The sequence below is a fragment of the Rhodamnia argentea genome, chromosome 10 (genome assembly GCF_020921035.1).
Source record: "Rhodamnia argentea isolate NSW1041297 chromosome 10, ASM2092103v1, whole genome shotgun sequence".
NCBI lineage: Eukaryota > Viridiplantae > Streptophyta > Magnoliopsida > Myrtales > Myrtaceae > Rhodamnia > Rhodamnia argentea.
Genome location: NC_063159.1, coordinates 13182472 through 13194724, shown reverse-complemented (window position 1 = coordinate 13194724; position 12253 = coordinate 13182472). Strand labels below are relative to the sequence as shown.

The 12253-nt window shown below is 38.9% G+C and overlaps 1 protein-coding gene across 1 annotated transcript; it reads right to left on the bottom strand.

The window, feature by feature from the left end:
• On the bottom strand, positions 1-1421 carry LOC115726435 (dirigent protein 2-like). The gene is made up of 3 exons (XM_048271825.1): positions 1250-1421; positions 433-700; positions 1-383 (listed from the first exon to the last, which is right to left on the bottom strand). Exons 1-3 carry the CDS (start codon positions 1419-1421, stop codon positions 101-103), a joined length of 723 nt encoding a protein of 240 aa, XP_048127782.1. The 3' UTR covers positions 1-100.
• Positions 1422-12253: the final 10832 nt, after the last annotated feature.

The following is a 12253-nucleotide window of genomic DNA, read 5'->3' as shown; positions in this document are numbered from 1 at the left end:
AGTCCCTCCCACGGCCTCGTGGAAATGAAGTGTTTGAGCGAGCAGGGACAAAATAAAACTTCTTTTATTCTCATCACGCATGCATGGTGGTGCTTCTTGTTCAATATTGTTGCGCGTACACATCGTACTCTATAACATCATTCTTCGTCTTCGCGTCATGGGAGTAAGTGCTCACTTGAATGTAACCACGAGCCCGTCGGAAAACGCCGGTTCCTCCGACGACCGTGAGCTCCCTCAGCTGAGTGAGAATCCGGTTTTGCTCTAGCACGCTCAAGGTGCTCCCATTGCACTCCCCTGCGGTGAAAACCAAGTTGATCGTCATTGTGAGGATGTGCTCCGTTAGTGATGACAATGCATACACCCCATGGGCCCTCCCGACAAGCCTTGAGCTCGGATCAGGGCTCACGGTCATCAGCACGGAAGGAACTCTGCGACTGGTTAGTCATTGCGGCCTGGGCGACGATCACAGCCGTCGGGTGTTGCGCGGTGAGGATGTCGTGGAGATAGAAGCTAAGATGAGTCAGCGTCTTGGGTTTGAGGCCTGATTGATCTGATGGCGATAATTTCCGGGCGAATAAGGTCTCCGATTTTGCGGTGATTAAGATGTTGAAGAAGCAGAAGAATTGAAAGAGGTTGAAGAAGATTAATGTTGGAGTGAGCCATGGCGTGCGGGAGATGGGTTGGAGTTGAGAAATGACTCCTAGGAGACAAGTTAACGTTGTCAATATGGGGGAAGACTTTGAATTATTTGGCAATACTATAAATTTTGACTATCAAACCAATGGTTGTAATATGTATGATTTGCAAGCCCCATCCGAGGAAAGTCATACATGGAACTTCATTATTGTAATTTGTCATTACCGGATGAGTTAAATAAAGGCAAAATGTTGTTTGCAAGCATAGACTCAATTATCATATAGATAACTCGATTATTGTGTACCCTAATTGCCCCAGCAATTTTTGACATTAAGTAAAAATAACCGAGAGAAATGATTATATAATTGTGCTTATTTCATTATGAGATTAACCGCTTGCTCAAGAAAATTTAGTTAAATTTATTTTTACCATGTGGGCCGTGCATAAGTCCACTCGTTGATCGTCACCCGGACAGAATGGGCTCACTTTTCCGATCTTTTGTCTCTCCTCCGTTGTCCGCTCTCTCGTTCTCCCTCTGCCCTCTCCTTCACTTGCATGGAAGCCGTCATCTGCCCTCTCCCTCACCTCAACCCAACCTCTGCGCCTCCCCCACCCTTGCCACCGGTAGAGTCGCTAGTGTTGACCGAGCCAACTTTAATTGGCAGAATGGTGCCGACAACAGCCATGGATGAGTCGTGAGCCGCTCGTTCCAAGCCGCGAGCTAGTCGTCCATGGCTGACCGCGAGCGTTGTCCATAGCCACCCATGACCCACCTCCACCACCATCTTCATCAACCTAGAAAAATGCTCCAAATCTTTTGGCACTTAAAAAAAATGAATAATAAGAATTAAATGTGGGGTCCATTCCTTAATTTGTGGCTCACAACATATCATCCAAAAATTGTAATGTTAGTAAAGTACAAAAACAAAATATTGAGATTAATCAATTTTTTTTTCTTTCCCAAAAATGTGACACGTGCTTTGCTCCAAAATTTAGTTGTCAAGAGATACAAATTCAATGCAGAGTTGTGTGTACAATTAGCGAGTATAAAATAATGGAAAAATCCTAAATAAGGGTCTTAAGTGCATTTATTTTGTCAAATAAGGGTCTGAGGTGAAACTTATTTCAAATAAAAACCTAAAGTGCTCAAATCGTCTCCAAAAAGGGTCTCGCTGAAGGGCATTTTCGTCCTTTATCTTTTAATTATTTTTTTCATTTTTTCTTTTCCCATTTCTGATGTCTTCTTTTCTTTTTCTTATTTCTTTCTTCCCTCTACCCCTTCCCCCAACCCAGCCTAGTGAATCAACTTCATTGCAGGAAGAAGCAACTCGAGTCATTCCTTAGTTCTAATCTATCACCAGAAGAGCAAGCCAAGAACTTTTCTTCCCCACCATAACCAATTGGCAAAGATCAATGGAAATGGGGTGTCATTCACCTAGCAAAACCAATGATAAGAAAAAATAAAAAATTCTTCTGCGATCTCTCTATCTCTCTCTCTGTGTCTCTCTGTGCGTGTGTGTTTCAATTCTTGATGGGTTGGGTGAATTCTCCATCATCAGATACTACACTGAAGTCGTCCTCCTCCGCTGGAGCAGGCAGGTTGAGATCTATCAAATTGGCAGAGAATTTAGACTCAGAGCTCTGAGCGCAATCGCCAACACCACCACCGCTTGATCCTCCTAATCCCATCAAGCGAGATCTCTTGTACCCACCAAGGGCCGGTCCATTCCCAAACACTCTCCCACAGAATGGGCACTCATAGACCCTCTCTTTCTTGCGCAGCATAGCCATTTCCTTGCTCGAGTCATCTCGCCTATCTCTCATCTTCTCGCCTCCTCTTCTCCCAGCCCAACAGCCTTCCTGTGAATCACTCTCTGCCCACCCAGCGAGAGCAGAGAGAACAACGACGGAGATGGAGAGTGCATGAAGTTGGAACCCAGGCAAGGGCGAGGGCGAGGGTTGCCCCTGCTGGCATCGGGCAACAGTGGCTCTCACCAGCCCAGGCGAGAGCGGCCCTCTTCCGACGCTGGCGAAGGTGGCCTAAGGCTGGCGAGGGTAGGGGAAGAAAAGAGGAGAAAAGGAAAAAAAAAAATAGAAATAGAAAAGGGGAAAATGGAAAAGAATTCAAAATATTAAAAGACAAAAATATCTTTTGGCTAGACTCTTTTTGAAACGATTTGAGCATTTAAGCCCTTATTTAAAGCAAAGTCTACTTCAGGCCATTATTTACGAAAATGAAATCACTTCAGATCCTTATCTGAAATTTTTCCTAAAATAATAAACGGATGCTAAAAATGAATAATGATAGCATGTACCCTCCAAAAAATATTTATAATCTTCGGAATGAACCTTACCAACTACCACTTCACAATTAATGAACTTGCTAGAACAATATTCTCTCTTCTTATTTTAAGAAAATTGAATGCTCTATCGCGAAAACCTTTTAAAATTTAAAGTACCATGAGAAGGAACATAGAGAATCAGTTAGTTTGTATGCATCGGTAATAAATATTTTTCTTTTCATGCCTGTGGACATTTGCAACAGTTAGATATTATTGTAGCCACCATAAATAATATCGTACCCTAGTCGCCTCCCTGCCGCACCTCCGTTGCTCAACCTGCCATCTTCAGCGAGTCAACTGTCGGGCTCGAGGTCTTCCCCCTCGAAGGGAGGCAGCAGCAGCGCAAAAGAAATGAAGGAGATGCACACGACGGCGATGTACGTAGAAAGAGTAAGGAGGGTTTCCGTGACGGTTTGGGACGAGCCGGACCAAATCTGATGGAGAAGATAGGCATCTCGGCGGAGGTTGGTGGGGGCCGTGACAGCAATGTCGTGCCGGCTAGAGAGAGGAACTCGTGTGTAGAGAGGAAGTTGCGATAATAGATATTCGAAATGCTGATGCTTGGGGATGATTTTATAGGCTTTAGGAGGTTTTCTAAATTGGAATGCATGCATAGAACATAAGATCCGGAGAAATATGGAGATTTAGGGAAGGTAACCTAATTCCTCCATTTTTTTATTTTTATTTTTTTAATTTGGGATTCTCGTTTGATTATCTCTATTTATGGAGATACATTTCTTTTTTACAGAATAATGTTGGAGATATTACTATATTAGGCATATTATTTGATATTGGGTGTTTTCTAGGATACCTTATTTCCTTTTCCTCTAGGCATATATATCATTGATTCCGATAGGTTCACCAAAGAAGTCAATTGACCAACAATGTAGCTTTTATCGACTTTCTCTCTACACATCTCTCTCTGACGATCCTAGAATATTTACATTGTATCAGAGCCATCAAGAGAGAAGGAATCAAATCAACCCTAGCCTTTCCTTCCTTTTAACTTCCCGATAATGTCAATAAATCCTTTTCTTTATTGCTTGGGATGATTTTATAGGCTTTAGGAGGGTTTGTGAATTGCAATGTGTGGAATATTAGATCAAGAGATATATGGAGATCTAGGGAAGGTAATATGATTGCTCCTTCATTTTAAAAAAAAAAAAAAGTTGGCTTTCTTGTTTGTAAGTCAGGAAATGTCGAATGATTAAAATTGGTCTAATAGTTATTAGCTTGGTTTATTTGTCAGACATTAACCAGCTTGATTTAGGATATAGTAGTTGGCCCAACAATGCAATGGCAACTATTTGAAATCAAAGCTCGAGCAACCAAGTAATATAGTAATAATAAATCAATCAAACAAATGTGAGAAATACACTAAATCCAAAAACTGAGTGATTTATAATGGTTCGACTTTATATTGCATACTCAAGTGTGTATCTCATCTCACTTGTGATTTACAATAGCAAATTTGGGAAAATTTGTAAAAAAAAAAAGTACTAAATTTATTGCACTTTGTCAATTCAGTCTTAAATCTTTTACATTTGTGCCAATTTAGTCCATCCGACCAAATTTGATCGGTCAAAGCTGATGCGATGTTGGTCGATGTTGACGTGAATGTCGGCACCGACGTGGATAATTTTTAATAATAATTTTTAATTTATTTTTTATTTCACTTTTTCTTTTTCTCTCTTTCTTTTTCTTCACCTTCTTCTTCCTCCATATCTGTCCTATCTTACAGTAACACTAGCTTCACGTGCGACATTCTTCTGACGGATAAACACGGTAAGGCACGACTTTTGAATCAAAAGATAAAAAACCCAGCCATAAAACTGCTTGAAGAAGCCTCCATCATCTAATATTTCTCTTCTATAAGTGTCGGCCCTTAGATTACAACTCAAATCCAAGCTTCAAGACGCCAATTTCTTGCCTCTGTATTACCAACAATGGATAGCTCCTAGAGGCACTAGATCTAGGCGAGGGTGACCTCGGCCAGGCTAGATCTGGGAGAGGTCGCGCTTCGCCATGGCCTAGAGATGCTTGCCCCTACTAGTGGTTGGCAAGGGTGAGCTTCACCCGAGACCCTAGCCTCTAGCCGGTCGTCACCAGTAATAGGCTGGAAAAAAGGGAAAAAAAATAAAAGAAGGAGAAAAAAAATTCTAAAAAATATTAAATATTATAAAAAAAATATCCACGTCAACGCCGGTTTATATTCATGTCCGTGTCGACCGGTCAAAATTGATCGGATGGACTAAATTGGCACAAATGCAAAAGGTTTAAAATTGAATTAGCATAAAAGAAAAGGTTTATGACTGAATTATCACATATGCAAAAGGTTTAGACCTGAATTGGCAAAATTAAAAAATTTAAGACCAAATTGGCAAGAGTGCAATTTGATAATTTTCGTAGCAAATTTGTGTAAAAGAGATTTCTCACCTTTAGATATTCTTGTATATTTCATCAATACTTGAAAATATTAAATTATTATTTTTGTAAGAGGTTTTTTTTATCGTCATCGACTGGCAGCGATTTTTGTCCGCAATTTATCTATAATGGTTTTGTAACGCTTTATAATGATTTTGCAAAGGTTTTGTAACTATATTGACTAGGAAAATTTGTAAAAAAGTCCTAAACCTACTACAATTTTGCCAATTCAATCCTAAACATTTCACATTTTATAATTCAGTCATAACCTTTCAAATTTTCCAATTCAATCTTAAACCTTTTACATTTTGCTAATTCAGTCCTTTCGACCAATTTAGGCCGGAAAAATGCTTACACGCATTTTTAGTCAACGCCAGGCATCCTTGTTGGCCGATCTGGTTTGACGTGGACACTGGAAATTGAAAATAGTGACTTTTTTCTTCCTTATGTTCCTTTTTGGGCAAATTGCCCCAAATCAGAACACCCAACTCCCATTCCACGATTTTTTGCTGAAAACCGTTGACGTGAATAATTGAAATAATTTAATATTTTATTGTCACATTATTTATTTCTTTTCTTTTCTTTTCTTTGTCATATGTTTTTCTTAAAGTGGCCAGCGAGGATCATCGAGATGCCCCACATTGAATGGCCGGCATCTACATCAGCAATTTCGGGTAAGATTGACTGGATAGACTCAATTGACGAAACATGAAATGATTTAGAACTCAATTGACAAAATTAAAATGAGTAAGACTAGATTGTCAAAAGTGTAATAGGTTTAGAATTTTTTAGATAGATTTTCCCATCTAAACAGTGACGTGCACTAAATTCACGTGAATCCAATTAAGTAACACATTACTCCTCGCGATTTGGAGGCAAACTTGGGTAGCATTTGCCAATTGTTCACTTCCATCCACACATAAAAAGAGAGAGAAATGCACTCCGGATTCAGAATGGTGCAATCAAGTCAGTAAATGGACACCATGAAAGATAAGAAAATCGATGTCGATAAGTACGATAACCTGCGTAATGCCATCATTATTGAGTTATCAAGATGTGAGGACATCTTTAAATTTTTTTCTTAAAAAAAATTTAATCACTTGTGCCCTCCCCCTCCCCCACCCTAACCCTGGATTTCTGCGGTTGCACATTCTGAGGGAGCGAGATGGTCTCTCTCTCCCTCTCCCCCCACCGTTCTTATCTTTGCTGATTTTGGGTTTAAGATTTTTTTTTTCTTGGCTTGGATTATCTTTTCTTTTGTCTCCCACTATGTAATTTTCTGCAACTTGTCTTGAGTGAATGCGGAGATCATCAACCATTCGTCCAGTCAACAGCCATCGATGAGAATGTTCGTGATGTGACTCCATAAACTCTCCGAGATTATGCCACTCTCATCTGCTAATTTAGATTTAGATTTTACTATCCTAAACTAAATCTAGGTATAGATCTAGGAATTTCCTACATGTACTTGATTTGTTTTCTTTCAACATACTGATGTTGGTGTTTCTGCTCGGTAATGGTGACAGGGACGTTGAACTTAGATGCGCACCGCAAACTGTTGCAATTGGTGTGAGAGTTCTTGGTGTGTGCCTGTCACTAAAACTGGTAATCGGCCACCGAAATTTTATGATGGCAGATCATTTCTTCGAGGATGCAAGCGTGCTTTTAGTTACAAAATATGCTTTGTTATTTGCTTTCTGTTATTTGCTTCTTTTCTGGGAGCTTGACAGCATTCTATGTACTTCTAAGATATTATCCTAATTGATCAATGGAATCTTTCTTTTGATTAAAAAAAAAAAAAAGATGTGAGGATATTTTCAGTTCATAGACATCATTGCGAGTTTTATTGCTCAAGAAGAAAGAAACATGTCGAAATGAAACCGGCCATCAGATCGAACAATCAGCAATTCCATACACAGACGCAGTATTTCTCGCCCGACGGCTTGCTGGCTCGCGTCGAGGTACTTTTTGCGACAGGCCGCAAGGCAGTCGGGGCCAGAACAGTCTTTTGGGTCCAGTATTATCTCCTCACATCTCCACTGCGCGTTTGCATGGGGCACCGCACCCGTGCCTGCGTGCAATACCAGTCGTCAAGACTTGTTTGAACAGATGAATGAACATTGGTCAGATGGATGTGAAAGCAAACGAACCTGAGAAAAGGAGGACGACAACTAAAATATGGGAAATAACAAAAGCTTCTCCATCTGGTTGGCAATGAGATCCTTCTATTACCTCCAACCAAAATCGAAAAAGTACTTTGTAAGTAGAGATGAAGGTGCTACATGCAAACTTCAAAGTAATGGACATGATTACTGAGTTTTGGGTAATATATAGGACTTAGAGGGGCCCATTAATTGACAATATCCAGACCTAAATCTGGATATTTATGGGAGGTGATTAACTGGGGAAAAGTACCAAAAAAAGTCATAAGCCTGCTGCATTTGTGTCACTTCAGCCTTAAATCTTTTAATTGGCTCAATTTAGTTCATTCAGCCAATTTTGGCCAGAAATCGATGGCGTGTACGTTGGCCATCCTATGTGGTTCGGGCAATACTGATGTGGACATTTTCTACTATGTCCAAGTCAAGAGCAGCACCATCAAGGAGATTGTGGAAATATACGTCCAGTTTTTGCAGTGTTTGGACACGAACCAAGTCGAGTCTTTTGGGTCCGCATGTCGATTTAATACTAAGGTTGTTTCTTGGCATAAACGCATGTCTATCACGACACTGTCTCTTTCAAATTAAGGTCCTTAACTTAATTACTGATTTCAAAACAAAGATCTTAACTAGTCTTGTTGTCTTTGCTTGACACAGGACTTTGTTGGCTATTGCTTAAAACTCAATATACAATCCAGAGATTGTTAGGATTCGAGGCACAATCACAACAAATAAAGCGTAGCGAGAGAGAGAAATCAATATACAATTTTTTTTATCCGGTTCACCTCTTGCTACGTCACTCAATTACAAATGAAAGAAAATTATATATATAGCAGTAGCTATTCATGAGCCCAAAACTAAACTACCAATGAAAAAATATGAGCTTCAACTATAAAAATCATCTGGTGTCTAAGGAGTAGGACGCACATGTTTTCTTGTCGTTGAGGAGTAAAAACCACACCCCTAACAAGATAAAGCCTAATTTAGAACGGGGAGGAGCATGGTTGACTTTTGGCAGGAAGATCAAACGTCATCTTCTTTTTTTTTTTTTTTTTTTGCTCGAGATCAAACGTCATTGACGACGGGGAAGAAATGAGAAGATAAAGGGCACGAGTTTGCCATCAATTTCGAAGCTCTCACATTGGATTTCATCAAGAGGCATCCGAGCTCAAAAAACACAGAATAATTCGATGAAGATTTTCTTATTAATCTGGAAAGAGCATCCATTTGTTAGAAATCGAATTAAAAACTCGAATTATTAAGTGGAGAGATTTTCTTATGGATTACATATGTACAAGGCCTTTTTAAGTCCCATAAATAAACGATTTTGTGATACTCTTAACACCATTTGCAGAGCTCTCATCAATAGAAACCAATTAGTAGAATCAATTAACTTTGAACTTCAAGTACACTTGCGATATATTTCTCCAAAATCATCAAATCTTCACTATAGTAAAACTCAAAACTCGTGTATGAGATAATTACGATTTATCTAGTATAATTTCCTATGTTAGAGATATTTGATAAATCTCTTGAATCTATGTATCTCTCAAGATTGTGCGTATATCTATATCCCTTTTATTGTGTATATCTTGATTGATATATATTACGGTAGTCTCATAAAGCCGATGCATAAAATTACGAAAATTAGTAAATATCTCTAACATAAGAAATTATCCTAGATAAATCCTAATCCGATTTCATCGAGGTACAGACGCACTCCACGTAAGAGTGAACTGTGCTCCAAGCCTAGAACCATCCAATAACTCGAATCCACAATCACCGCGAAATTGAAGGGTAAACCACAACGGAAAAATCCACCCATAAGTGGAGGGAGACAGTAGAGCAAATGACATTATCAATTTATTATCAAAGTCGCGACCTCTTTATCCTCGACAAGATTGCAAATCTCTTAGAGCTTAAAAGAGAGAGAGACTCGAAGTAGCAGATGAATCATCAAATCAGCAGTCGAAGACGCAAACGCATTTGTAGATGGGGGTAATGCCGCCGCTGCTCGCGCACTCTCCGTTGGGCTGCTGGGCGGGGTGCTTCTGGATACACGCCTTTCTGCAATTGGTGAGGTTACAGCCCTGCGGGTCCAGCACCTCCGTGCATCTCTTTTGGGCATTGGCGTTGGGCACCATCACCATGCACACACCTGCATGTTTATATCCGTCAATCATCCAAGTGCAAGTGAATAGGACGTACCATCCGTGGATATCTTTGCTTCAGTACAAAACAATTAGAATTAGGGACAGCCAGGCTTGGGACTAGAATCTTAGAACCCGGGCAGAATTATTTCCATGCATAAGTACTTCATCGCTTAATTCAAATTTGCATAAAGATAAAATCAACATGCAAAGAGATTGAACATGAATGTCTCCAAATTTTGCATCGTGATCGGCCCTCTTTTGTCCTTTTGGAATTGAGGGCAATTGGGAGATTAGAAGTGTCGGGAATAAAAACCTGAGAGGAGGAGGACTAGTACGATAATACGAGGGAAAGCGAGGGACTCCATCTGGGCGAGATTCGGATGTGCTCTATCAAGGGCTATCTCGAGCAAACAAGAAAACTCGTATGTGGAGAGGAAGCTGCGATGTAATTGATATTCTATTTCTGACGGTTGGGGTGATTTTATAGGCCTTAGGAGGGTTGGTGAATTGAATGTATGGAAATAGATCTAGAGATATGTGGAGATTTAGGGAAGGTAATCTAAAGCTTCCATTTTTTTTTAATTTGGCATTATCGTTTGCAATTAAGGAAACGTCGAATGATTAAAATTGATCTAAAAGTTATTAGCTTGCTTTATTTCTCAGATATTAACCAGCATGATTTAGGATATATTTGTTGGACCAAAAATACAATGGCAACTTCGAAATCAAAGTTCGGGCTACCAAGTAATATAGTAAAAATAATCAATCAAACAAATGTGAGCACTACACTAAATCCAATGATTAAGTGTTTTATAATGGTATGACTTTATATTTCTCACTTGTGATTTACAATAGAAAATTTGTGTACAAGAGATTTCTTACATTTAGATATTGTTGTATATTTTAATAAGCTTTGAAAATATTGAAAACTATTGATTCGTAACGGGTATTGTTTTGTTACCAAAATCAATCGGTGGCGGCTTTTGTCCGCCACTCATCTATAATGGTTGTGTAACTTTTTATAAAGGTTTTGTCCACGATTTATCTATAATGGTTTTATACCCAAAAAAAAAACCTCCTACTTCAGCATTTATGACCATTATATCTAAAACTTTGTTTTTACTCATAAAAAACCTTCAACTTTTACTTTTGTTCCAATTGTACCGATTTAATACTACAAAAAAACCCTTAACTTTAACATTAGTCCCAATTATATCCAAAACTTTTTTTTTTATCTTATAAAAAAACCCCAACTTTTGCTTTTATCCCAAATCTATCACTGCCAGCCTTTCGTCCACAATCACCGTTAATTAATTCTATGTGACTTGAGTTTTCTCGCCGAACTTACCAATGAATCTTCGAAATTTAGAACAGTAGGTTTTAGGGATGACAAGATTATAGATCGTTAGTCCAAATAAGCCTTTTTTGGGCTGTTGAATATCGAAAAGAATACGAAACGTGCCGTGGTGAATGACTCTGTATCTCCCGGTAATATGTAAAGGAAGCAAACAATAGAAGAGAAGTTTAGGAGCTTTTTCGTGTCGACTTTGTTGAGGCGTAATTCATTAATAACGTGAAAAATGCCCCATATGATTAATTAATGGTGACTATAGATGGAAGGCTAACGGTAATAGAATTGGGACAAAAGTAACAATTGGAGATTTTTTATTAGATAAAAAAAGAGTTTTTGGATATAATTGGGATAAATGCTAAAGTTGAGATTTTTTTGGTGCTAAACCGGTAGGACTAGGACAAAAGTAAAAGTTTTGGGTAGAATTAGGACAAATATAAAAGTTGGAGGATTTTATGAGACAAAAAAAAGTTTTGGATATAATTATCACAAATACTAAAGTTGAAGGTTTTTTTTGGGTATTGGGTCTCAATTTGCAACGAGAAAATTTCAAAAAAAGACACAAAGTGGACCCACTTTCTCAAATAAGGACCCAAAGTGGTCTGTGTCTCAAATAAAGATTTGAAGTGGCTAAATTAATCTCAAATAAGGACCTTAGCTCGCCAGCAGACCAAAATGTTCTCCGGCAAACATTTTCCGGCGATTAAATTAAGGGCAATTTTGTCCATACAAAATTTGGAGAAAAACTAAAAACTCCTAAAATAATTTAAAAAAAACCCTAGTTCTTCTAAGTTCTTCCCTGTTTCTTTGTACCCGTTCTCTACGAAGTTGGATGCTCAAATTCTCTGTTGATGGAGGAACGAATTGAAAAACAATAAGAAAACCCGTACTTTTGGAGTCAAATCCTTGCGCTCCGACGAGATTCCTTTCTTCAAGCGAGGTCAGTTTTCCCATCTTCTTAGAACTCACTCATGTTCAATCGACAAAATGTAGACAAAGCTTGTGTATAAAGCTCCGATTCTCCGTCATCTTTTCCCATTTTACATCTATTTCAATCTGCATTCACGTTCAACCGATGCCAGTTTTGTTCAAATTGATGCAGGTCAATCTTGTTCGTCCAAAAGAAAGTGATTGCGGCTCGTTGAAGCAATGTCGACAAGGTGTGAGCATGTGGTGGAATATCACACA

Coding starts and splice junctions, on each gene's coding strand:
- LOC115726435 (XM_048271825.1), bottom strand. CDS start 1,421: ATGGTGGTGGAGGTGGGTCATGGGTGGCTATGGACAACGCTCGCGGTC. Junction 701..1,249: donor CGACTCTACCGGTGGCAAGG/GTGGGGGAGGCG, acceptor CTTGTCTCCTAG/GAGTCATTTCTCAACTCCAA. Junction 384..432: donor GCCGCAATGACTAACCAGTC/GCAGAGTTCCTT, acceptor TCCGAGCTCAAG/GCTTGTCGGGAGGGCCCATG.